The sequence below is a fragment of the Anopheles merus genome, chromosome 2R (assembly GCF_017562075.2).
Source record: "Anopheles merus strain MAF chromosome 2R, AmerM5.1, whole genome shotgun sequence".
In the NCBI taxonomy this organism is placed as follows: domain Eukaryota; kingdom Metazoa; phylum Arthropoda; class Insecta; order Diptera; family Culicidae; genus Anopheles; species Anopheles merus.
The window spans coordinates 58,103,184-58,130,564 of NC_054082.1; the positions used below are offsets into that span (position 1 = coordinate 58,103,184).

Here is a 27,381-nt window from a genome sequence, read left to right on the forward strand (position 1 = left end):
TATCTAAAGTACTTTAATGAAGCTGTGGACTAAAATGGGCTTGCGATAGAATTTATACTGTTACAGTTATCTAGACACAGAACAATTCTAAGTTTAGCACCCTACCATCGATTATAACAAATAACGCGGACAGGAAGCTTCACGAACGTTATCTTGATATGATGTCAATCGGATACACGAAACACCGATACTTCCTACAGTCGTTGTCACTATCTGAACAAATACCCTGACTAGGACGGTATACCTGAACATTTGTAAGATTTTTTGTCATTACTCTAGCTTGCGCATCGTGTTTATCTATAGGAAGCACATCAAATATTTGGTTCACTTTATTATGTCTTACTGCAATGTGACGCGGTTGTTAGCCCTCACTGTTCATAGTCCCTAGTACCAAGTTTGCGATTACGAGTATCTAATGTGACAAAGTCTTAACCCTTCCTCAAACCTGAAAACTGTCTGCATCCATGTGTGGTGCTGCAGTTGTTGCGATAAACATTTACTTATTGATAAGCCTTGGTGCTACTGTTTCGAACACGATGGGTTGATTCTCAGCGCTCGTGTATTTTGTTCATACGCTGATAGTGCCATATCGGGCATCCAAAAGTGATCATACAAAACACATTAGGAACGATAAACTTAAAAAAATGGTAATAGGTTGAGCAAGCATTAGGTTTTGGTCTGTGTATGTGTTGTGAATGCGATGGCAGAGATACTATAGACAAATATAAATCAAAGGAAGTGTGTAGATTGCATTGTTAGAAGTTAATTTAGGCTTATTTTTCATAGAGATCAGAGTTAAAAAATGATAACACTATTGATTTTGGAAATAGCTAATGAAATCAATAAAATAACAGTTCTCTAATTTTAAATCAAAGAGTTTTGCGTAACAATAAGCTCCCACATTCGATAACTTCATCAATTCTTAGTGGGCATTCACACGTCGCGAGCTAGCCCGATGTAATATTTTTCAACTGAATCAATTTTAGTTTTCCGTCCGACTGGCAGACCCTAGCGTCCTCTCATACCGTACCATCGAATATTGTATTACTTTAACGCGAAAATATTACATTCTTTCCCTTTGTAAATATGTGATTCACTTTGTGATATATAAGCGATATATAGCACGAATTAGCACATGACAGGGCCTCCACACGTACCAGGCTCGTGTAGTGTACCGTACAGTCAAACTTTGCATGCAAAAAGGAACGGTACGGTACGCTAAGCCGTGACGTGTAGAGGTCCGCTCCCAGGGCCATCGGAAAATCTCGGGAGCCTGTAGAGGCAGAAAGAATAAAAATAATACAAAAATAATACAAGAAGAATCAATAAGTCGGGAAATGTGAAATCTGGTATAGTTTTAGGGTTGGATACACAATTGTAACAACCCGTGATACACACCGTGCCCCCATACGTAGGACTGGCTATCCGGCTATGGTTACCATTAAGTCACTGAAAGCCAGGTCCACCAGTGGTACAGGCACGCCTTGACCGACTACGGTTTTTGCCAAAATAAAGAAGAAGGTTGAAAATTTACAATTATTATGATATAAAGGTAACCTGCAATTATTGTAGTTAGCATGCAAATGTTAATAAAAAAAAGGAAACTAAAAATTCTCTTTGAATTTGTAAAACGTATTTACTTTAGTTGAATTTTGATTAGTATCTAAAATATTTCTTGAATCAAGTAATTTTTCGTGCCAAAAAGAATAATTTGTATTATTATATAACACATTCCTATCGTTCATAGAGCTATCATCTAAATAGCAGAAACGAAATATTTGTAGGTTCTTTTTGATCATTTTGAATTTATTTTGGAAACTAATTATTATACTTTATTTGAGCTGATAGCAAAACAGGAATCTCGAGCTGGATAGCAAAAAAAGTCAAAAAAAGATTCGCGAACTGTTTTGCATTTCCATGACAAGATTCTTCTGTGGATTAGAAAATGGCGCTTTTATGAACGGATACATATTAACACTTGTTTTAATTCATGGATATCACCAATATCAACTCGTACGACTTAACAACATGTCCGTCATGGGTTCAAGCCCCAAATAGACCGTGCCGCCATACGTAGGACTGACTATCCTGCTATGGGGGGAAATCAATAAGTCACTGACAGCCAACCCCACAAGTAGGTTGGCAGGCCTTGACCGGCATCGGTTGTTGAGCCAAAGAAGAAGAATCACCAATAACGTTTAAAAGAATGTTCTCCCATGCGGAGCGATCCCAAAAATAAGTTGAAATACCAAAATTTACAGTTTAATTTGCATCTGCCAAAAGATTATAAGCAAATATGTGTGCCATCCAGCCTGCGAATAGCTGCGTTCAGACACGGCATATTTTGCTAGCAAATAACTGTCAAACACACTTGCTCACTGAGGTAGGAGAAGTCTAGCAGTCTGTGGCGAATCTTTTTCGAGCAATCCAAGCTATCCATCGCGGAATGGATAATAAAAATATTTGCTTGCTATTTTTAACAGGCCGAGAGAAATATCGTGTTTTTTGTCTTTAAACATTAGTTTTCGATTGCTTCCAAGTCCTAAATGTTCTAAAGGTTGCATATTGTGCATTTCTTACAACATGAACCCGTGTTTAACGAAATATTTTGTTAATTTACGATAACTGAATCCTGCTAAGATTCGTGGTGTGTAAACGCAAAATATTGGCGAATCTTTTTTTGAAACTTGTTTCTAAAGGAAGGGGAAAGATTCTCCAAGAAAGATATGCAGTGTCTGAGTTTATATAATAAGATTCACTGAACTCTGCTCGATTTTTCGTTGCCATGGGAAACGGTGATTTTGACAGGAGTTTTTATGCAGAAATCGTTCCGTCGAAACGCGGCTTTTCTCTTCACAAAAAATGTTCAAATCTAAGGTGTAAGTCCAAAAAATCGCAATTGGAATATCTGACAACAGTTCATAACGGAAGTTTAAGAATCGAAACCTACAATATTGTGTATTTTAACGGTATCTATAACCAAAAATACACCTTTACTCATATAAGCTCCAACTTGGATAGGAGATACAAGTCATGCAACAATAAATGCATCTTTACTATAAAAAAATGCATTTACTATTTTACTATTTTACGTTTGTATGAAAAAAATATTTATTTTTATGCTATATCTTTATGATGTATGGCATTAAGATACATATATTTAATGCAGAATAAATAGTTCAACTGACACTAATAGATTGCCATATCCTATTCACTATACGTGGCTAAACACTTCAATTTATACCAGTTAAGAAACATATTTAGAGCTAAAAATCTGCTGGAAAATAATCTATATATATATATATATATATATATATATATATATATATATATATATATATATATATATATATATATATATATATATATATATATATATATATATAAGTACACGTAATGCTACAGCTATGATCACAAAAACTTACGACTAAACGGAAACCCGAACCTCTTATTATATTTATTAGTTATCTGGGTTAATAAACAAAATCATTAATTTGTTTAACATTATATTTAACAAGTCATTTATGATAAATAAATATTCAAGCTTGGATATTTGGGATTCTTCATAAAAGTATATGTGACTATTATAATTAAAAATAAAATAAAAAAACAACCAATTTCTTCCAAATGACAAATTTTAGCTATAAAAATCATTGTAATGGCGTTAGTTGTAACCCGCATGGGTCGTATTTTGAAGGTCTCCTGTGTACACCAAATAAGATTTAAATAAAAACTGCAAAAAATTTTCCCAAAACAGAATTAATAATGTGATATAAGCTTGAACTTTTAGATTATTACGCATAAGAAGACAATCTGTCACTTTTCAAAACTCGATCGATGATGAACGATAGTTGCAGTTGTCATGGTACAATGGTTACTTTATTTTATTTCATCAGTGCCCTGTTCAGCAATGCCTACAATATGGCATAATGCTCCAAAACATCCAAGTAAACCACAATTTTATATCATTTTTTACAACCGCTTCGATCGTTCCCGCTATTTGGCATTTGATTCATACAGATTTTAAATTTAATTGGAGTAAACTAATTTTAGCAGAAAATTCATATAAAAGCTTCATATAACATAAGCATTAGACGTCTTTAGATCCCTTTTGATAGTTTCTCTTGCATGTGGCGAATCTTTTTCCTTTCATGTCAAAAATGATTCTTGAAGTTTTATGCTTATGCCCTTATCTCTATCTAGCATTGAAATCAGTCCAGGAATGTTTTCATTGATCACTGAACATCACTATAAACATTCATAGCCTATTTGTACAATTTCGTTTTCGATTTACGAATTATGTCATTTGAAATGCCCTCAAGTTTTGATGAAATAGTTTACTACCGCTTTAAAATGAACCATAAAATCTACATGAACTAAATGCACTCAATCTGATAGCAGAAAAACATCAGTTTAAAAACTGGGTTTCTTGTTTATGCTACGATAGAAATTGTCTCGCTTGCAAATTTTACAATTTCCCGAACAACCCACTGACATGCGTGATACCTTTTAACCAAACCATAAACAAACAAAAGTAAGCTAAAAGGGTGTGCTAGAAGGGAGTTGTGAACTTGTTGAAGTTTCAAACAAGCGCTAATTTACGAGCCGGCAGTCAGATAGGTCGCACGACTCAACCATCCCGCGGCGACCCAAGTGCGGCAACTGACAGGCTTAATTAATAGATTATAATGTATAATAGGGATGTCTGGCGAAAGTTAGGATTATGTCGAAGATGGACGTTGATGGTGGATCACTCCCACAAATAACGGAGAATGAGGTAGGTTAGACAAGGAGAATTCCTTAAGCAAGGAAGGTACAACATGGAGGTTTAACTTTTGCCCATTTTAATACACATCTTCAAGCCTTCTTTTATGTTGTAAGGAAGTTGGAAAAGTGAAAACGCGTAGAAGTGATATATTTTTCTGACCTTAATCATGCGCATAGTAAGGTTTATCAGATGTTTGTGTTAAGATTGCAGGATGAACTTTGACATGTTCGATTGCTCAAATGTATCAATAATAGGAATGGGGGAAAATGCACATGTTTTTTTTTTGTTGAACGGTACTAACCGAAATGTTTTGGTTTAATTGTACACAGCATACGCAAACAAAATGTGTTGGATTGAGAATAAAAGTCTAAAAGCGTTTCTTATTTGTACAGTAATAGATACCTAAAGAATATAGATACGGCTGTATCAACACGGTAAACGTAATCTTTGATCGATAAAGGAACTACTGCTAAGGGATAGGGAATAAAAATATTTTTTTGATGGGCAACGGTGTTATATGGATTGCACATAGGTAAGCGTAATCCTTGAAAAACGATTGCATTCTGAGGTAACTGTATTCCACTTAGACATTTGTAAGAGAAGTCACAGCACAGTGATTCGCTTAGGCACTTGACTTGCTGATGAGAGACTGTGATATTGAATGACGATCTATGATAAACAATAAACCCGTTCGTGTCGCGTGTTGCTTGAACTTACCCAAAGCGGTTAGGGGAACGAACTGTGTAAGTTTTCTAGAGTTTCGGTTACGTCATGTGATCGTAGGATTTTCATCAACATAATAGAGAAGTTGTTGACAGAATTTCAACGTTGGGGTACTAGTGCGGTGTAAATAAAAATGTAACATGACCGACAAGCTATAAGATAAAATATAACACCATGTATGATATAGAATTACCACGCTTGTGGCTGCTGTAAGACAGTCTATATTCGTACCGCTTTAAATCTTGAACGAATGATACGTTCTCATTGCACATTTTTTCACGATTATAGATTTTTTTCTTCTTCGATACCGAAAGCAAAATAGTTCCAAAATATATTTACTTTAATATAAAATTATTTAGGGATAAATTATACTCAATATTAGAATTATAGTCCATTGTATAACTCATGAAATGAGCAAATTTATACGTTTTTAAATATGTTAACGTTTACACTGTCTCGCACAACTGTAATTACACTTTGTTTTGTTTTTTGTTTTAAATTAAAAATGTTATTTGAGGTTCATTTTAAAAGTTAACATTGATTTTCAGGCTACGGCAGCATAGGTGTAGTTAACGGTACTAACTCTAATATCCCTGATCAGTTTCGCAAATACATTAATTCATCATACGACAGGTTCCAGCTCTTTCAGCTCACAATTTAAGTATTAGAGTAATATACTTTGAAGGCATGCATGGTGATCTATAGTATTAATAAACCGGAAATGACATAATTTAATTTGTTGAACAATTATTGTAATCTGTTCCAACATTTTGCAATGACACGTTCGCTGTACTTAGAATATTATAGAAAATGATTATCAATGTTTTATTGTTTTTTTTTTTTCAAATTCACATTAGAATGTTACACATATCTCCATTTCCTATTTCACAAGTTATGTAACTATCAAATATAAGAAAGGCCCAATTAAGTGCAACTCTTTTGATTTGCAAAGTTTTACCAATTTTTTGCACGGTCTGACAAAAAATCTGGCTTTTTATAAGTAATCGAATTAGTAAATGAGTAGTAAAGTGGGTTAGTAACAAAGAAAGTGAGTAAAACAAGTTATTACTATTATTTATCATTTTAATGATAAACTCCTTATTGATGGTCAGTCATTCATTTATGCTGCAGTCTCTTTTGTATTAACTCCATCCGTATATTTTTCAAGAAAATTAATTATATTTGATTAATTAATATTTGATATAGAAAGCCCTAACAATTATTATACTGACGATATTTTTCGACTCAACTCGTATTGTTCATTCTTCAAACATTTTGCTAATATATCGAAGTTATTTTTAATATTAGGATACATTTTACGGTTTTAAATACCAGCGGATACTGCTACGCATCTAAGTAAATTTGTTAAAGGCAATTAACACATTTACGTTTACGCATTACCAATGGCTCTAATAACTTAATTATAAACTTAAGGATAAGTATGGAGAGGTTTATTCCATTTTGCTACTAAATATTTAGGGTAAATAATAAACTGCGCAAATAATTCATTCAATTTCGGAATTCGTTGCTACATTACAGAAAAAAAATCAATTTAGTTTTGTCCGGTACGCCCTGCATCGTTATTCATAATGTAAAGACTTATGTGAAATATAAAAATGATGTTAAGAAAAAATTAAAATATTTTTTTAAAATGTTGTTTGATATGGCCTGTTGTAAGTAGATAATTGCAAATGTTTTGGTCTGTTAAGGAAGTAATACGCTAATGACTTGAATATTTCATGATTGATAAAAAACACTACCAAATTAAAGAAGGGAGGTCTCTTGGTACTTTCGTCATACTGCACAATATATCCGTCATTGGATCAAGCTGGCTAGGAAAGGGCTTAACAAAAATTTATGAAATAAACAAAAAGTCTACAGGTACATTGATTTAGTATCCGGGAGTACACAATCAGGTATAAATTTATTCTTGTAGGATTAAATAAAAAAATATTCAATATAAAATAACCTAAAATTAACCTCATCATCATTGCATTACTGGAAGGAAATGGTTTTAGATTGAATATGTGTAATAAGAAGTTCAGCTCATGTTACATGACTGACCAGTCTAGTAAGAGCAGTAATATTTATTAAAAGAAAAAAAAAAGAAATAAGTTTAAGAAGTTCTGCACCGAAACATAATTCGTACGTTAATAAATGATAAACGTCAAGGGTGTCGTTGGCATCTTCTTACTGTAGATTGTCGACCGTATAGCACCGATTCATTAGCTATTGTCAAACGTATTGAGACGTTTGATACAACAAATCATGAAAACATGTTTGGTCAGTTAATCAGATATGACGATTTTATGGTCAGCGTCGTCTGTAGCTACTGATATATCATTAATTACCGCTAATGAATTTGAAATTTTCGACATCGTAGAGTTGTAGTTGAATGTTTATTGACTGTTGTTTCTTTTCCTAAAAGTTATGCCTGTAGGAGATTAACATCAACAATAGCGGTATGGATTAGAATAAATGTAAGTTTACTACGTATATTTATTTTGGGAAAAGATAAAGAGCTAGTTAGGATATATGTCAATATATGGCATATAACAATTTAAAATGTGTGAGTAATTCAAATTATACAATGGTACTTTAAAGTTACTGTGTGCTATTATGTGTTAAAATAGTTTAAATGATATATCTGAAATTGTAATTTTTTATGAACTAACTGGCATTTCTTATACGTCAAATACAATCGCTTAAACTGGCATCGCCTAGAATTATTTTATTAATGTAAAACAATAGATACTGTAAAAATGTTTGGTTTGCTGTAATTATTAAAGAAACCCCGAAGGGAGAGGTTTCACCGATTGGTTGCGTGTTGTCTATTGTTGTTGTTGTTATTGTTGTGAAAACATTATAATTATATGTTGTGATAAAATCTATTATGTATACACTATGGGCCATGCAAATTGAGTTCTAGTGAATGTTCGAATACAGTTACTGGCTACGACTACAGGCCACAGTGATGTATTTGCATGTATTTCTCAGTTAGGTAAATGGAACCTCAACATGTGAAAAGTGACAAGTTAAAAAAATATCTTTTGCTATGCGACAGATATTTTTAATTTGACACTATGAAAGCATTGGAATTATAGAAAGGATGAGTGTTCGCAGAATGATTGAATGAAATCAAGTCAATTTGGTAAGTAGTGAAGTGTGGAGTAGTGATACCCACAAATTAACTTGTAAGCCGGTGGTTGTATTATACTAATTTCAATACTAATCTATTTTGTTACATATCCAGCAAGTACAGTGAAACAGCGCATGCAGAGGCATGCATATTAATATTGAAATAACAGAACTGTATCAATAATGTAGTGTCTACAAAGGGGGAGATTTGAATCTAATATTTGTTTTTATTATCTATGACATTCAAATTACTGCCTCGTGTCTTTTCTCTCACTAGCAATTGGGTGAGCTTTGCAGTACAGTGCAGTTTGTGACATTTTTGACAGTGGACAATTAGCCAATTGAAAGTAAATTGAGACCCACCAACACGTCTGCAAAGGGTCGTTGGTATTGTAATATCGATCGTAGGCGTACTTTTTTTTGCTGTTGCGTATTATTATAGAAGAATTTATTTCAGCCACCAAAGAAGTTGAACAGGGTAGAGAACGAAAAGAATTGTTTCTATGCTAGCATAATCCACTTTCGTTTTCAGTCATCGCTCCGTCGTTTTTCGTTAGTGACCTTGACGGCATCGCAGTAAAAAACGTCTGTCCTCGACACGTTTTTGTTGGGGTCCACTTACTTCTGGACGATAATGGCAATTTCATTCAAATGGAAACGACCCAAGTCACGCACGGTGTACAACCTCTTTGACCCGTAACATAGACTAAGAATAAGTGAGCGTTGTTGTTATTGTTGGTGGTTAAAATTGGTGAGTTTGTTAACCTCACCAGCTATGGTAGTTTTTAATTAACAATATCGGGTTTGTTTTGCGTTGTTCTTGAAACAGTATGTGGTCTAGGCATAATTTTAATGTTTGGTATGCTGAAAAAGCTTATGGGAAGGATCGAATTTTTTTAAATCTATTTCGAGAATAGCGTAAATGCTTTTATATAAAATTGTCTCTAAATTAAAAAAAAATCATATGGAAATCATAATGATATCACGTAGTAATAAGTCAGTACTTTATAATACGACAACGATATCTGATTAACGGTAATATCTAACGTCTGCTAGAATTCATATTTACTGTTTTTGTCCTCTTTGCTTTAAAGCAGTCATATGTATTATTTATCAACATGCAAACGATAACGCTCATGGCGAAGGTAAGATGTTTACGGAAAATTTGAATTATTACACCTTTATCAAGACTGCCATTAGTGCAGGATTGAAGATTTTATTAGCAAAATTTATGACTCTACTGGTCCAGTTAGATATATTTTTATAGTTCATCACGGGGATAAACTATGAAACGCGTATGAATTTTTGATACTGATAAAGGTAGCTAACCGAATAGGTGCGTTTGATATTTTTTACCGATATAAAAGAGTTTTTTTTTGTCGTTGTATGTGATTGCTGGATAGAAAGGAAAACACACAGACAAAAAATATAGCCTCCATTGAGAAAGCAAACCCTTTGGGACTCAAAGTCCCTGTGGGAATTGTATCGTTTTATGGTGAGATCGTAAAGCAAGCTCAGTGTGACGCTATCCACTGTGGGATTGTGATAATCTGGAGATAGTGCGGATTGTATCATCAACAATACAACTTTAGCTAGAAAAATACTTACATGGAGGCTTTGGCACGTTTCGTTTTACTTGCATCCACTTGTAGGTAGGTGCATTCTGTTGGTTCTGGTGTTGTTGAGCGTGCTGCTGTTGTTGTTGCTGCTGTGTTTGTTGCTGCGATTGCTGATTCGCCGGATGCTGCTGCGCTTGCATATTTTGCTGCAATGTGGCATGGTGATGGTGATGATGGGGATGGTGATGATGTTGGTGAAGGCGCGAAAAACTATTAGCAACACTACCATTACTGTCACCATCGTCTGATACACTCGCACTCAGAATTACATGGGGCGAGTCCAGCAATGCGGAAGAAACATTAGGACTGCACTGAGCCACCGTATGCTGGTTAAGAGACGGCTGCAGTTGCTGATGTTGTGACTGAGGAATGTTATCGGAGTAAACTTGTCCCCAGGTAGCTCCACCGCCATGTGCATCATTAGGGGATGTGGAACTGTGCTGATGTGAGATATGCGAATGCTGATGAAGAAGATTATGATGATGAGGATCCCCATCAACAGTGGCATCGGACGCTACAGTTCCAGGAATGGCTCCATAGCGATGTAGATGTAATTTGTTATCTTGATGATGCGCCAGATAACTAGGATCTGCGCATTCCTGTGCCTGATGGTACATGGCATAGTCCAAATTAGTATAGCTCAATCCGTTATCCGCGCTTATGATACGGTTTTCTTGAAAAGGAGCCGCCGGTGTTGGATGACTAGGGCCGTAGTATATAGCACTCTGGCTATCGCCTTCAAAGTACAAATCAGTTGGGGGAGAGCTAGAGGTAGTTATTCCGTATTCGATTGCGGACGGACTGTATAGGTGAGATGCGTGAACATAGGAAGTCTGATGGATATTGACTGTGGGCGGATTAGAATTGTTGTTGGAGCTGCTATTAGAGGTCACTACGGTATTACTAGTGGTATTATTCACAGGTGTGCCACTAACAATGTTAGTAGCAGAATTAGTAAGCTGTTGTTGTTGCACGGGTTGCCTTTGGTGCTGGTGGTAATGGTGGTGATGATGGTGACCTGCTGTAAAATAAGGGTACCCTCCGGACCCAAGATCACTGTTCTGAAAACCATTTGTGTGCGAAGAATGATTTCCGTACATACTTATGTCTATCATATTGGTGGTTATATTATCGAATTCTTTTACTTATTTCCTATTTTTTTCAATAAAATCAAATATTAATTCATCATCACTTGTATTAAACTAGCACTGTTCACCAATCACAAACAAGCACAAAATTCACCATATTTCATCTCAATATCACTACGCACGATGATAAGAAGCACCTAAAAACACACCAACCTAAAACATTCGGTTTCGACACTTAAACGATTTAGTTTTTTTTTTCAAAATGCAACCCAAATAAATCCAGATTTCACTTAAAACTGGTTTATCATATATTTCTCCACAAGACGGCTCGTAAATATTAATCTATTGCCATCAACTTCTAATTTCAAATTGACCACGAAATTCAAGTTTCAGTGTTAATTTTGTTGGCTGTCGAGTGAATAATGTTCATGAGTGAATTATGCATCGGACTGTCTCTTTCCCGTGTTGCTCTGCCCCTTTTTAATTAATAATTTACAATGGTGTTAGCTCCTCCCCTTTTCTGTGATACACATGAACGCACTATGCTTGCAAAGCGGACAAAGAAAATACTGCATTGTATAAGTTGCAGGAGAGCAATGCGCACGCGCACAATAGAATACCCTTGAATGTTACAATTCATGCTTTGGTTTCAATTCGCATTCTCACGTTTGAACAGTTGCGATATCTTTATTTTTATCGTGCAAATGATCATTAAATGTTTTATTATTAAACCTTTGACATAACTGGAATATTGCAAATCCCGATCGTAGCACTCGCGGATCGTGTAGCTTAAGATTAAATAATTATATTAGTAAAACAAATGGTTAGTCCATATTTTGTTACATACAAAAAGAACAAATGACAAAATTTAAACAAGTGTATGAACACATTGGAATTTCTTAGTACATTAATTCATTAATCGATTGATTAATCTGAGAGTAGTTAGTTAATAAATATGATTCATAAGTTAGTTCATTGCAATATGACCATTAATTTTGGCAATGTTCAATATAAGTCATATAAGCATATGTTCATATTCAGGTTAATTGTTGTAAAAATCTGATTTTTGGTATGTATGTTAACCACCATAAAATAGAATAGTTTTATGTAAATAGTAGGATTCCTCGTTTAATTTTATTCAATTTCAACACCCAATATCTTTTGGTTCGACTTTCAATCTTCGATTTAAGCTACAGTGTTTGGATTTTTCTGTTATTTTGTAGTAACATAAATGAAATTAATAAATAAGTACGCAGATGTGAATAAATTAACAACAAAACAAAACTCTCTCTCATTCATCTTCAAACAAATAACGAGGAGAATATACTCATTTCAGCAAATAAATTCTTGTAACAACTTGAGGTACCAAAGTGAAAACAAGAAACAAATGATCGCGTCTTGTAAAAATGTGCAGTTTAATCTATATGGCATTTATTATTTAAGAAAATATCTAAAATAAAGCATTAAACACGCTAGAATAAAAATAAGGTGAATAAGGCTGAAATCCCATGAATAAAGTTGCTGTGTAGGTGAAAGAATGCAACCGTACTATTTAATGATTTGATTTTTGTTCATGGTGTATGCTGAGAGGTCTCCTGACCAACTGTACAGAGGCAGTCCATGATTTTTGTGTATTGGAACTGAATGTGATCTTGGATAAACTGATATGTTTTGCATGTTAAATAAAATTTTATTCGTTGATATGAATGGCAGTCAAGTTTGTAATGCCATTCTCGCAACCGTGTAGGTTTTGTAATGCCCAACCTATTGGTACAACCCTGTCCACTCATGAGCGACGAGCTTTCTTCGGCGAACGAGTTTCTCAATACTGCTGAATGTAAATATTATCAATACTAACTGTATATTTTTTTTAACGAAATCCAACCCCAAAAAGATCAAAATCCTACCTGTGGGTAGTTAAAAGCCATGATAAAAAAATCCACATGGGGAATCATTTCTTCTTTGATTCGACTATGAAAGTGGATTGATTTATTTCAAATCTTCAATAATACTTTTCAATATTGCAATGTTTGCTATGTATCTGTTTTGATGAGTTCTGGCTATCTGAAGTGGCTAAATTATTCTTCTTCTTTTGACTCAAAACCCGTTGTCGGTCAAGTCCTGCCTGTACCACTACTTGTGGGCTTGGCTTTCAGTGATTTATTGATTCTCTCCGTAGCAGGATAGTCAGTCCTACGTATGTGAGCACGGTCTATTCGGGGCTTGAACCCATGACGGGCATGTTGTTAAGTCGTGCAAGTTGACGACTGTACCACCAGACCGGCCCAGAATTACAAATAGAATTACAAATATACATACTTACAAATTATTGCTTTAATTTTTACTGTGACTCATTGTGCGTGAGCAATGCTGATTAAAACTTGATGGACTGTCAATTAAATTGCTCCAAATAATATTTTGAACAGCTAGGTGCTACAATTGTTTCAAAAGGAAAGTAATGATGATTTCACGTTATGAGTGAACATCTATTTAATAACGAATATAACATAATAATTCGTCACATTTCGTAGGCGCTACTCTAGCAAAGAAGTCACAACGGATTCGCAGTTGTTATCTGCTGCAAAAAAACAAGTTGAAATAGTCCATGTATGATGAGGGATAAAGTTGGAAACATAAGGCGATGAGCTGGATTGGAAGTGTTCGTGAGCATAACATGTGAACGTGCGAAATATTGCAACCAGTCGAACAAACACCATCGGATGGACAGATCGAGTGGATACGGGAACGAGTGACAGATTGGGATAGAGCCAAAGCCGATCTACTGCTGTTGGATGGAAGGAAAGGGTCCAGCAAAGAAGGGAAAACAGAAAAATTGGAATGAACCTTTACAGCAACATGAATATGTACGCATTTTGAATATGAAGGTGACATGACAGCGAAAGATGGATTGGTGTTTTCCTCCATATTTTTTTTGTATGTCGTTCAATGCTTGCTGAAAATGTCTGTTTCAATCCTGCTAGTTGACGGTAGAAATAGTCGTTGTCTACAGCAGCATCGGAAGCAGAAACACTAACAGAAACATCAACCAGTATGCGAAGTCAATATAGGTCGGGTGAAGAGAGCTGCTTGGTGGTAAAAGCGATGAGGTATTTACAGATCCTGAGGAACACATAGAATATGGTATTTATGGTGGATGAAAGTACCGTATCTAGTCATATAATCTGACTTCTTTAGGAAATCTTGCCTTGACAATCAACTAAAATTCTAGTAGCCGAAGGTAGGAAAAGTAGAAAAATATTTAGCTTTGACTGTGCCGATCTAAAGGTAAAAAAGTCATATATTTTGTCGCCTTTATGATGGTCAGCAGTAATATAGTGCTATGTAAAGAAGGATTGTCACAAATAAAATAAAAACTATACATTCTAGGGCCTTGCATATACAGTAATAAAAAAGAGAGATAATCAGTTGTCCGGTCAGCTTGATTTCCCCATATCCATGTCGTTGTTCAAAAATTCTCTGCAAATCATGTAATTTGAAATGTCCTAATCTTCAACACAAACTTAAGATATCTGTTAAATACATGTGTGTGGATGGAACAGTAGATGGAATAATAATAATTATAAACAAATAAAAAACAAATAATATGTGACCTATTTGGTAGCATACATACCTACTCCTACTTTGGCTTGAGACCGCAAACATTTATGTTAGGTGTGTTATGTATTATGTTTCTACTAAAAAAATAGTATATATATTCAACGAAATCAAATTGTTACACTTATAAACACTCAAAATTCTATTACTATATACCTATTTAAATTAATTATTTTATTGCTATTATTAATTATTGTACACTTTCTGTTACACTGAAATCGGATCTGGTGGTACAGTCGTCAGCTCTTACGACTTAATAACATGGCCGTTATAGGTTCAAGCCCCGAATGGACCGCGTAGGGCTGACTATCCCGCGCCAAATAGGTGCTGGTGCCTAATAGTGTGCTACAGGCAGGTCTTGAACGACAACAGTTTTTGTGCCAAAGCAGAAGAAGAAGAAGAAGAAGAAGAAGAAGAAGAAGAAGAAGAAGAAGAAGAAGAAGAAGAATAAAAAGAAAGAGGAGGAGAAGAAGAAGGAGAAGAAGAACAAATATGATGTTTTTCTATCAAACAGTGATTAGGACAATACGACATGTTGTTACATTACATGAGTGTCTTAAGTTCAAGCCAGGATTCCGTAAAATAAGTAGCAAACTTGCACCTGCTGCCGTACGCCAATGGTAAACAAACCACTGTTATAATGATGGCATCATCAAGGTGGATTTGAAAATATCAGGTGGTGAACTCTAGTGCATTTTGACAATTCGTCACTTGACGTAAGGTCCCCAGGATTCAAACTTTGTTTACATTTATTAAATTTGTTCATTTAATTTATCTACCCCATTTTTTCCTTAAATTAAATATTCCTAAAAATATATTTTGGGCTTTTTGAGTTCTTATTTAACATTAAAACATCGATTAAAGTGTATTATTTTGTGATATTCCACGAATTTATTCTAAAATTCATTGGGTTTTCGAAATTTTTGATGATAAAAACTAAGAAATCATTTTTTTTTATTTTCACATTATTTCCTCATTATCTACGAGCCGCATGGACAATCTACGTGAGATTAGAAGTCTTACTCACATGATTTTAAATTTCGTGCATATACAAATCATCAAATCTTTTGTTAATATATCTCATTTTTTCGATAAAATCAATAGACACACAAAAATGCACATAATAACAAAGAAGTCTGTTCTATTTGCTAAGCTTTGTGTGCGGAAACCAATGGTTATTTTTTTTAAATGACGTAAAGTCCCTCAACTATGGCGACCCCCCAAAGACCCTGATCCACCACCTGATATTTTTAATCCACCTTGGGCACGGTGAAAAAATGAGGCTTAAGGCTGTGCAAAATAGGTTTGAATAGATGTAAACAGGTCAAAATGGCAAAATGAGGGAAACATTTTTGTTGTTGTTGTAGAATTTTAGGGGTTTTGAACTTCGTGGGTCTCTTTTTCTTCGCCTCTTTTTTGGCAAAATGGGCATCATTTATTTAAACATTACTTCACAGCAAGGATAAATTCCTAGGCACTAAATGTAATACAAGAAAAATACAAAATAAAATTTGGTAGAATATTGATGTAATTTTTACTACTTCGACCACATGTTTACTACTAAGCAATGTCACAGAGATGCGTGGAAGAATTGAAAGAAAACAAAGAAAACAAGACAATTTAATGCGTATTTATATTAATATTAAAAAAAAACATAAAATTTCTTCAATTGAGGCAAAATGGGAAGATATTTTGTCCACACAACAATGCTAACAGGCACAGCTTCAAAAGAATATATTTCATTGATTGAAACGTTTTATTCAACAATTGTTTAATTAGAAAAAGTAAAAAATTTGCTTCCCAACCGTGAGCACAAATTATATTTGTTTGAATTCAATTAAAGTATACAGTTCGCTTGTTCTTAGCGTGAAAAAACCTTATTTTGTGGTACACAATTGGAACCGGTTTCACCTATGAATTCCATTCGGTTTGAACGGTGTATTATTTTTATTTGTGTTTAAAATCTTCTTCTTCTTCTTTTGGCTCAACAACCGGTGCCGGTCAAGGCCTGCGCCTGCCTGTACCACACTACTTGTGGGTTTGGCTTTCTATGACTTATTGATCCCCCCATAGCAGGATAGTCAGTCCTACGTATGGCGGCACGGTCCATTTGGGGCTTGAACCCATGACGGGCATGTTGTTAAGTCGTACGAGTTGACGACTGTACTACGAGACCGGCTTAACGTGTTTAAAATTGACTTATGTTTAAAATAGTGCTCTTAAAAAATGGATTATGCGACAGAAATACCCAAAATGTAAGGAAAAATATTAGCTTTCAGCAACGTTTTATAAATAAATGAAAAAAAAAACAACAAGTTTATGCATTGTTGTACACCACCGCACCCAATTATTGCGGTGGTGTGTAATTGGCAAACTACCATATTATAACTTCTGGTGTAACGTAACACGTACGAAGCCATATGTTTTTGGGTAGTGTATAGCAATCATGCATAGTAAGAGATTCTCGATACACACGATTGCTTTTATTTTGACAGATTCTTGTGCTTTGGATAACATTCTAGTGTTTAAAACTTCAATAATATATAAATTAAATATTTTTCCAAATTAACGCACGTCTTCTCTGTAAACATCTTCAATTCTTCTTCTTCTTTGGCACAACAACCGTTGTCGATCAAAACCTATCTGTACCCACTAGTGAAGTGAGCTTGACTTTCAGTGACTTATTGTTACCATAGCAGTCCTATGTATGGGGGCACGGTCTATTCTGGTCTTGAAGTCTTAACGCACAGTATAGTAAGTTTGGTTAAGAATGTCGCGTGATGCCAGTCAAACTATTCTAAGTTCTATTATAATTCTAATAATAAATTTTTCCGCCCAATAGAGACATTTTACATCCTCAATACCCAAATGCTTTATGCCAATTTTTGATGGACAGTCGAATCTTTTTTCATTGTCAATCTTTTTTACCTCTATCTGACCATCTTGTGGGTGACATGTATTTATGAACCAAAGATTATCGCATCAAATCCCCAAAGGAAACATATTCTTGCAAATTGTGATGAAGATTGTCTTTACCTGAAATGATTTACTTTAGACTCCCTGGACTCTTACAATAGATCATATCTAGAAAATGACAGAAATTGCGAGAAAACCTTCTGTTGTTTTCTCTGAGAAGGTGCTTTTGTACATTAAGCTTTTTCTTTTGAAGTATGATCATCATAATAGGACGAGCTATTCTTTAACTAAGCTCACATTACATATTTCTTGTCTGAGCCACTCAAAAAGGTCAAAAATATTTTTCTGCAGCTAATCCTTGCGTTGTGTGCATACAGGAGAGCAGATAAAGATTTTGTCACTGCATTTACCAGGATAAATAACAGATGGCAGGTGTACAATTTTTAAGACCTGAAGTCAATCCTTTCTTTTCCTTGGGAAAATTAAGGGACAGGCAACGCGTGTGATTTATGATTTTTTACTCATTAGATTTGTGTCCAGCTGATACTCCCACAACTGTTGTTGGAGCAAAGTGCAATAATGCAGAAGCAGTCTCAGTTATTTCGAAACATACGCAGTAGAAGAAAAACATTGTCTTGTAAGAGGAAATAGAAAGAAGTTCGACAAAAAGTAGTAAAAGATTGACGAGGATAATCTCTTAAACATATAAACACGTCAAGCTGTCGTACCACTGTCGAGACGATTGGCTTAGCATTAATGGACAGGAGGAATAGCAGGAGGTAAGAATCAGGAAAGTGGTACATTTAACGGATGACAGCATCCTAGATATCGTACTGTTGGCTATATGGAAGGATGAATGAAGAAGGTGCATAAAAAATTGTTACCATTGATGAACTTACAATGCTGCTTCATCACGTTACGGTGAACGAATCCAATTCATCGAGAATAGACGAAAAACAAACAGTATGTTAAATTACATTATAGCACTTTTTTGCAGAGTAAAGAATAATTTCGTTATGTTAATCACGAATCGTATTGAATTTATAAATTGAATTGTGATAAATTTGGATATTACTATTGTAGTGTTGATATGATAAATGTTACAATGCATTTAAAAATATACCTAAAGTGTATATTATTGCTAAAGATAAATGTTTGGGAAAAAGGGATTTAGTTAATGTTTTATGGTTACACTTTGTATATAAAAGACATAAATTAGGGATTGATGCTGCAAATTACTTTTTGATCTAATTAGATTATCTACTCGGCTTTTTTTTAGTATCTTGGTTTTTCGTTTTGCCTTCTAGGGAAAAGAAATTATTATTAGCAAACAACAACCAAATTATTAAATAGCAACTATCGGTTTAATGGCCTTAACACTTTCCACGAACGTGAATAATTTCAACCAAGGTAGATTCCGGTATAACATGAACATGTCAACTTTGCTCGTTGGTAAATACCACTGAATTGTTTATCCAATTAACAGCCTAAGTGGTACGTCATCTGTTCGGTATGAGATGAACATAGACAAAATTCAATTAAGGAGGTATGAAGGCTAGAAATGATAAACCGTTCATCGGTCATTCGACGACAGCAAAAACAAAAAAATGTAGCATTCAAAGGATCAGAAGCATAAAAGCGAAATGAGTGTTTAGTTGTTTGAGTGAAACAGAAACGGTGAAATACAGGAAGTTCTATTCTTGTTTGACGATGACTAACAGTGCAGCATGAAAACTGTAAACCCACGAAACTCTCTTAACAGAAGTTAAAATGATTTCTTATAAAATCTGTATCTCATCAAACTAATCTTGCTCTTCAGATGGTTGGATGTTATGTTGACGCTGAACTCGGTCAATTAGCGAAACTACAGTGACCATATTCATTTATTATTGGATCGAAACAAGGCATCAGCTCTAAGTAAACCGGTATCTCCGTAACACAGATTCACCAGTGATGTTTGGACGCTTTGGAAGCAGTAGTGAGAACGAAGAATAAACTGGTTACCCGCTGGGTTTTGATTTCGTGTGATTGACCGATTCTTGTTCGTTGCATATCGTATCATGTCCATGCAATACCAATGAGTATATCACGTCATTCTCAAGTCTTCTCAGCGAACAAGAGATACAAAGTGACACGTAAGAGTATATGCACACGTCCATCCTCAGCTTACACATTCGACACATTTATTTCGATGCGTTTGAATTAGATCTTGGAGGATGGAGAATTACGAATTGAAATTGAAAAGATAATATGTTTGTGAAACTTCCTCTTTTAATGAGCCTTCCTAGCATGACATTTGTTCCTCTGAAATATTTGTTCCTTTGTGATATTTTTTATGTTTACTGAGGAAGGCTTTAGCACTATGTTGTGTGTGAAATACGTGGCTTAAAATTAATTCCGTCTTACTACCGCATCGCCAACACAGCACATCATTAGGAGGTATGTAAATTCATTCGTTTTTCGTTGTACAGCAAACATAGCACTGTAGTTTACGCACAACATTTTTAATGTAGGTAAATGCAGTAAAATATTTATAAAAACCGAGAACTCTCTATGTTTGGCTCATTTATTTCCCAAAAAATATTTCTTTTACAGTGGCATCCTATCACTTGAAAAGGAAATCCCAAAAGAAGATTAAGATATGATATTCATTTATCTTTATTCAAGAATTAACTCGATACTCAGTAAGCTGAAAGTGATGTCCGTACTATCGTCGACTGTCGATCTTTTCTTGATTTAGGAGAGCGTAGAAATATCACAGAATCAATAACAAGAGCCCAATGTTGTCTGGACAGGTGTCAACGGCGTGGAATATTTGAGAAGTGACTGCGTTCAACGTGTAAATATGATGATCACTCCTCTCTTTCGTTGCGAGATTGGCTAGTCATTCTAGATATTTTACAGCAATATTCTAAGAAAGAATTAAACAAGAGTAAGTTGCAGGAAGAAATAATAAACAATATCACATTTAAAAAATATTTTGCTTATATATACTGTTAATCGAATACGCATGACTGGGATTAACATTTCAAATATTTTATTATTTAATAAAATAATAATATGTTGATTGCTTTATTATAAAAACTCCAACTTCCAACAATTTCCCGATCAAAAAGGAATATGTGAAACTTTGATAATAAATAATATTAGTTTCGCAACCTTTTAATATACTTACTCTACCCCTTTCAAAAAAGACTATTTCGACAATTCAACCAGAATAGTTCTATACAAGATACGAAAGTAATCTTGGGCATTTGTTTTTTGATTTCAGATGATTGAATTTAATAACGGTTTAAAAAAGCCTCAAAAGTATAATGTAAACACGATTTGATAGCAAACTCACGTCCCCAGGTTGGATTGTCACAAGTAACGATGGAAAGTGAAACAAATGAAGATGCATTGATTAGTCCACAAACTGATTGATTAGTCCACGAAATCAACACGTCCTGTGTAGGTAAAAAAGTAAAAAAAAAAAACATTTAATTCATTGTGATACCAATAGTACCAATCGCTTTTTGGTCAAAATATGGATAATGATAAGAAATGAAGGGAGCGTACTTTAAACACGTAAACGATGCTCTAGAAAGCAAAAATGCGTGGCTTAGATAAAAAAAAGAATAGAGCTAAATCGCGTAAGCCACCAGCTTGGCCAACAAAAAAAAGGAATTACGAGTGTGTGTTCATGTGTAGCTTGAATGGTAGCTCGATAAAATGTGTTTGATCATCTTCTTGCTAGTTTGCGCTGATAAGAATAAGTGTTGTACGATAAACATTAAATAAGTGTTGCTATATGGTACGGAAAGGTGAGTACTTTCGAGTATATGTGTCTTAGATCGAGTATAATAGTCACTGTGGAGTATGTTGTAACTTAAAATTTAAGCGGAATAAAGGAAATTATATATCAAAAACGATCCTTGGATCTATCAATCGATCAAATATTTCACCAAAATCCGAATGCTCAAAACAGCGTATCTTGAAACACGCCTTGAATGAGGAGAGGCTATTAGCGTGATTAGTTTAGTGGTTTGGTAAAGTATGTTTATTCACGTCAGAGTGGTTTATGGTTTTTTTTCTATTCTGATTTGATAATAAATTCATGCCTGTTCAAATTATGCAACACTTTACTACGGAAGGTACCCAGAAAATTAAGTTCGACACGTAGTCTGCTAGATCTGTCGGCAGTGCTAGCGTGATTTTCGTCTAGCTGTCTGATTTATCTCACCATTTAATGAATAACGATGTCGCGCCATAACGGCTCTTGAAGTCGACGGAGCACAAGTTGAGGAATAACAAAAAATTAGATTGTTTCTATCGTGTTATAATCGAATGAAACTAACCGTTATCAATCCTCTCACGTGTTTGTTTGCGTTCACGCAGGTCTATTTTGCCTGATCTGAGCTTTTGTATCTCGGGCAAGATTCATCCCTCAGATCCATTGTTCTTGTATGAATAATGGTAAGGAAGCTCGAGTTGTGAGTACGGCATATTGGTAAACGTTCATTGCTGTTGCCTTACTGTCTCTTGAGCCTTTTCGCAGTCTAATCTGTTACTGATGTATGCCTACGTATGTAGCTATGTTATCTTGGTTTTCTTTTATGAGCTGGAATATACAGAAATTACCACAGTATCGTACTGCTGTTTCAGCGACTTGATGAATCTTTTTCTATTCTTTTTATTAGGTCTGTGAAGCCAGACATGGCTCTTTTCGTAACGGCAATATTTGTGGAAGCAGGAACCACACACAATAGCGGCGAAGAATAATCAATCTTCGATTTTCATCGCTGTTGTCAAAATCAATATTTTAAGGCTGTTTTGTAATGCATTTTTTGCTTCTGTAATGCTTTTTTTAAACCCATGAAGCTAGTTTAAATGACTGAGAAATGAAAAGAGCAATAAGTTGACTTGAATATTGAAACTAATATTATGTCTAGAAAAAATAATTAAAGAAAATTGTCAATAGTTAATGTAATATTTAAATAAACATTTAAATTATCATAAGGATAAAAAAATCATTATTGTAGTACAAATAAATATCTAAATGATAAAACTAGTAAAAATAAACAAAAAGTAATAAGATATTTAACAATAAGCCAAATAATAAAACTATATTCAAAAAATTAATAAAAACAGATAATAGTCATTAGAATTCGTTAAAACGATAGCTATAGTAATAAATATTCTAATCCCAAAAAAGCAAGTAATAATAAATTTGTTAAAAAAAATCCATAAAAAAATAATAACACTCATAATATAAATAACAGTAGTGGGTAATATTGATAACAATAATATAATTTATACTATTTATAAATATAACAGCCCTTATTATGAATAGCTGTACGACTTTAACAACATGCCCGTCATGGGTTCAAGTCCCGTATAGACCGTGCTCCCATACGCAGAACTGACTATCCTGCTATGGTAACAATAAGTCACTGAAAGCCAAGCTCACTTTACTAGTGGGTACTGGCAGGCCTTGACCGACAGCGGTTGTTGCGCCAAAGAAGAAGAAGAAGAAGATTATGAATAGCTATTTATTTTCCGCTAAAAGTAGGTGACGGCTAAAGATTAAACGATCGTCGAAATTAACTACTCAAAAAGGTATAACAAACGCATTGCAATAAGCGGTCGTTTATTTTGAAGCTATCGAATTTTAGTTCTATCATTTAAAACCTACTTACACAGGCCTATCATGTTGCGTTCGGCATTCAAGAAAATTCAAACGTTAATTTTGTTTATTTTGCTATCATTTGACAAGTTGCTTTTCCGCCAGCAGTTTCGAGTTGATGAAGCTTAAATTGGTATCATATATTTCAATCGAGTCGGGAGATTCGAATGACTTTCTCCCGACGGCTCAACCTGTCGGAAACACGCAAATTTAACCATTAAATGAATTGTTCCGCTGTCTACATTTGTAATCATATTCAACAAAAGTCTATAAAAACACTTTTATCACTCACATTTAACCCGTTTGTAATCGAAATATATGAAATATTGATCTAAAAGAAGTGCTCAATCAGTTTGTTTACACTTAGTCCGTCCGCAGGATGTTTCGACCAACTGTCAAGCACGCTGGAACAAGAACAAAAAAGTCGACGAAACATTCATCGATTCAAACGGTTATTTTCCAATTTTTTCACCAATTTTTTCAGTTCGATGCTGGGATTTCCTACGAATTGGAGAGTCGTTAGACTTATATGATAAGGCCAGGGATGTACCAAATCGGGTATTTTAAAATTCGGGAAAAATTGCTGGTAATCGGTGGTAAAACGGTATTTTCCCGGGTAAATTTGGGTTGTTCAATGGCACATTGGCAGATTGGTTCAATGGCAGATTTTTTCATAATGAATAGCACTAAACACGTTTACTAATTTCTTAACCGAGCTTGACGTAAACGTTCCCTGAATGTGGCATGAGGTACATCGAAATCGTATGATTCAATAATCAACTAAAAATTACGGGACTTTGGTGTTATGGGATTATTTTCACCATACCGCGAATTGCTGCGCTCGACCGAGAGAAAAACGTGAAGCCGAGAGTGATCTGGGTACATTTATATATATTACAGGGTTTTCATAGCCAATTATATTGTAAACTAGTTATCGGTTTTCATCGAGTGTGACTTTGGCGTCGTAAACCCTCAATTGAACGCAGTTAACTCTATACAGATGTTTTGATACAAAGTTACCAATGAGTTGTTTGTGTGTTATATATGTAACTGTAAATAAAGTTAAATAACATAGTTTTATTATTCATTTTTAAGTTACATGTAATATAAAAGCTATAAACATATGTTCTCGGTAACACATGAAACAAGCAGCAAAACAATACAAAAATTAAAAAAATAATATAACAGATACATATTTTTGTGTATATAAATACGAAAAACTTATTACAAATTATAAATATGTCATAAATAAGCTAAGCCGGTCTCGTAGTACAGTCGTCAACTCGTGCGACTTAAAAACATGCCCGTCATGGGTTCAAGCCCCAAATGGACCGTGCCGCCATACGTAGGACTGACTATCCTGCTATGGGGGGATCAATAAGTCACTGAAAGCCAAACCCACAAGTAGTGTGGTACAGGCAGGCCTTGACCGGTAACGGTTGTTGAGCCAAAAAAAAAAAAGAAAAAAAAAGTCATAAATAAGCTACATACCTAAATGTATAGCTCATTTTTTATTTTTTATCATACATGTATCGTTTTACTTCTTGTTTAATGTATGCCGGCAACGTTGGGTTATAACTTATATATTTCAAGTAACTAATTATAAGTTAGTATAATTATATATTTTACTAAAATAAAATTATATATTTTACTCAATTACAGTTTTTTAAATAATACGCGAACAATTATTCTTTAGTTTTCTTTATACAAAACAATAAATCCCTAGAAAATATCGAGTACGTCGGATTCAAACTTGACAGCGACCGTTTCATACTTTACTAGGTCAAAAAAGAGATGCTTGTGTTTACCTTTACTTTACTGTGGGTTTACCACGTCAAAGTCACCTTTGACGAATGCCGATAACTAGTTGACAATATCGAATTGGCTATTAAAACTCTGTAATGTATACCGGGAACATAGGTTTATAGCTTATATACTTCATATAACTTAAACATACACTCAAACAATTCCTTGGTAGCTTTAAGGTTGCAAAATAATACTCAAACAATTCCTTGGTAGCTTTAAGGCTGCAAAACATTAAAATCCTAGGAAATACTGAGTACGCCGGATTCAAACTGGACAACGACATTTTTATACTTCACAACATAAGAATAGAGTTCACTACGTCCAATTGAGGGTTTACGACGCCAAAGTCACATTTAACGAAAACCGACAACTAGTTTACAATATCGAATTGGTTATGAAAACCCTGTAAGTTGTTCAAGGATTGGCAAAAGTAAGGCTCAGCCCTCTACGTTACATAGGAGAAGCGTTACATGCCTTGAATTATTCCCAAGCAACATTTTTATTATAGTTTTGTCATCCATGCCACCGATCATAGTCTATTTTTCAAATAAAAAATATTTAAAACTACGATCAAAATAATAGTTTTATGTTTTAAGATTAACCAATATCAAGGAAATTTAATTCTGAAATACAAGTATTATACATAGTTTATGAAAAATAGTCAATAAAAGTTGAAAAAAACTCTTGAAGCTTTAAATTGGAGTACCATTTCCAAAAGTAGAAAATAAAACAATGTGTAAAATATATTTAATTAGGTTAAATATATGACATGTATTTATTGTCTATGAAATCTAAGTTTCTGGCCAATTTAAATCATAATTACATTTAGTTTGAAGGCACTATTATAAGGGCAATGAATTAGGTTAATAAATAAAATTGCACATTGATTATAATTTTAAAATCATAGTTTTACACCAACAGTGGGCTTAGAAATGTATAAGCATTTTAATATATTAATCGTTTTAAAAGTAAATATTAAATTAAATTAAATTAATGAATATCAAATATAGTAAGGTAATAGGCATATTATTTTTTTTATTTTAATGAATTATCAATGAATCTAAACCTTATGAATGATTGCTGAACATTCATAAAGTTTCGATTACAGTCATTATCCGATATACGCTATCGTACGGGACCGAGCGCAATAGCGTATCTCGAGTTTTCGCGTATAGCGGATTCCTATGGAAAAATAGTTTACACTACCGGTTCGAGGGTTGAAATATGTCGCCTCAGAGTTTTGCATTAAAGTTTTTTGTTATACAATAGGTATCTTTTGCACAAATTTAATCCAAAATGCATTAAGAACATTAAAGAAATTCAAAAAGAGCATAACATATTTCAAAAAATTAAAATATTAGCGAAAAACACATGGAGCTGTCAAATTTAGAGGAATCGCGTATTGCGAATTCGCGTATATCGAGTATCGCGTACTGCGGATAATTGCTGTATTAGACATTATTATCTATCAATTTGCTCATCTACGACGGTTAAAACAGGCGTTCAAAAAATGCTGCTTGGGTTTGTGGTAAACTGGCGTTACGCGTAACGCTAGCGTAACGTAGAGGGCTGAGCCTTACTTTTACCCAAGGATTCGTGGAGCTTCAATAGATGAATTTAGGGTAAAAGTAAGGCAACGCCCTCTACGTTACGCTAGCGTTACGTGTAAGGCCTGTTTATCCCAAACCCAAGCAGCATTTTTGAACGCCTGAACGCATTTAACAACATGCCCGTCATGGGTTCAAGTCCCGTATAGACCGTGCTCCCATACGCAGAACTGACTATCCTGCTATGGTAACAATAAGTCACTGAAAGCCAAGCTCACTTTACTAGTGGGTACTGGCAGGCCTTGACCGACAGCGGTTGTTGCGCCAAAGAAGAAGAAGAAGAAGATTATGAATAGCTATTTATTTTCCGCTAAAAGTAGGTGACGGCTAAAGATTAAACGATCGTCGAAATTAACTACTCAAAAAGGTATAACAAACGCATTGCAATAAGCGGTCGTTTATTTTGAAGCTATCGAATTTTGGTTCTATCATTTAA

The 27,381-nt window shown here is 34.4% G+C and overlaps 1 protein-coding gene across 3 annotated transcripts in view; it reads right to left on the bottom strand.

Annotated features, from left to right (window-relative positions):
- Positions 1–11,697, bottom strand: part of LOC121603281 (homeobox protein Hox-A1-like) — a 36,189-nt gene extending 24,492 nt beyond the window's left edge. For 2 of the 3 annotated variants that reach the window (XM_041931969.1, XM_041931958.1), the window contains exon 1: positions 10,238–11,697. In XM_041931969.1, coding sequence (XP_041787903.1) covers positions 10,238–11,363 — 1,126 coding nt within the window. In that variant the 5' untranslated portion in view covers positions 11,364–11,697. The remainder of the gene's footprint in view (positions 1–10,237) is intronic. The other variant, XM_041931961.1, reaches the window with a different exon arrangement.
- Between the last annotated feature and the right edge of the window lie 15,684 nt (positions 11,698–27,381).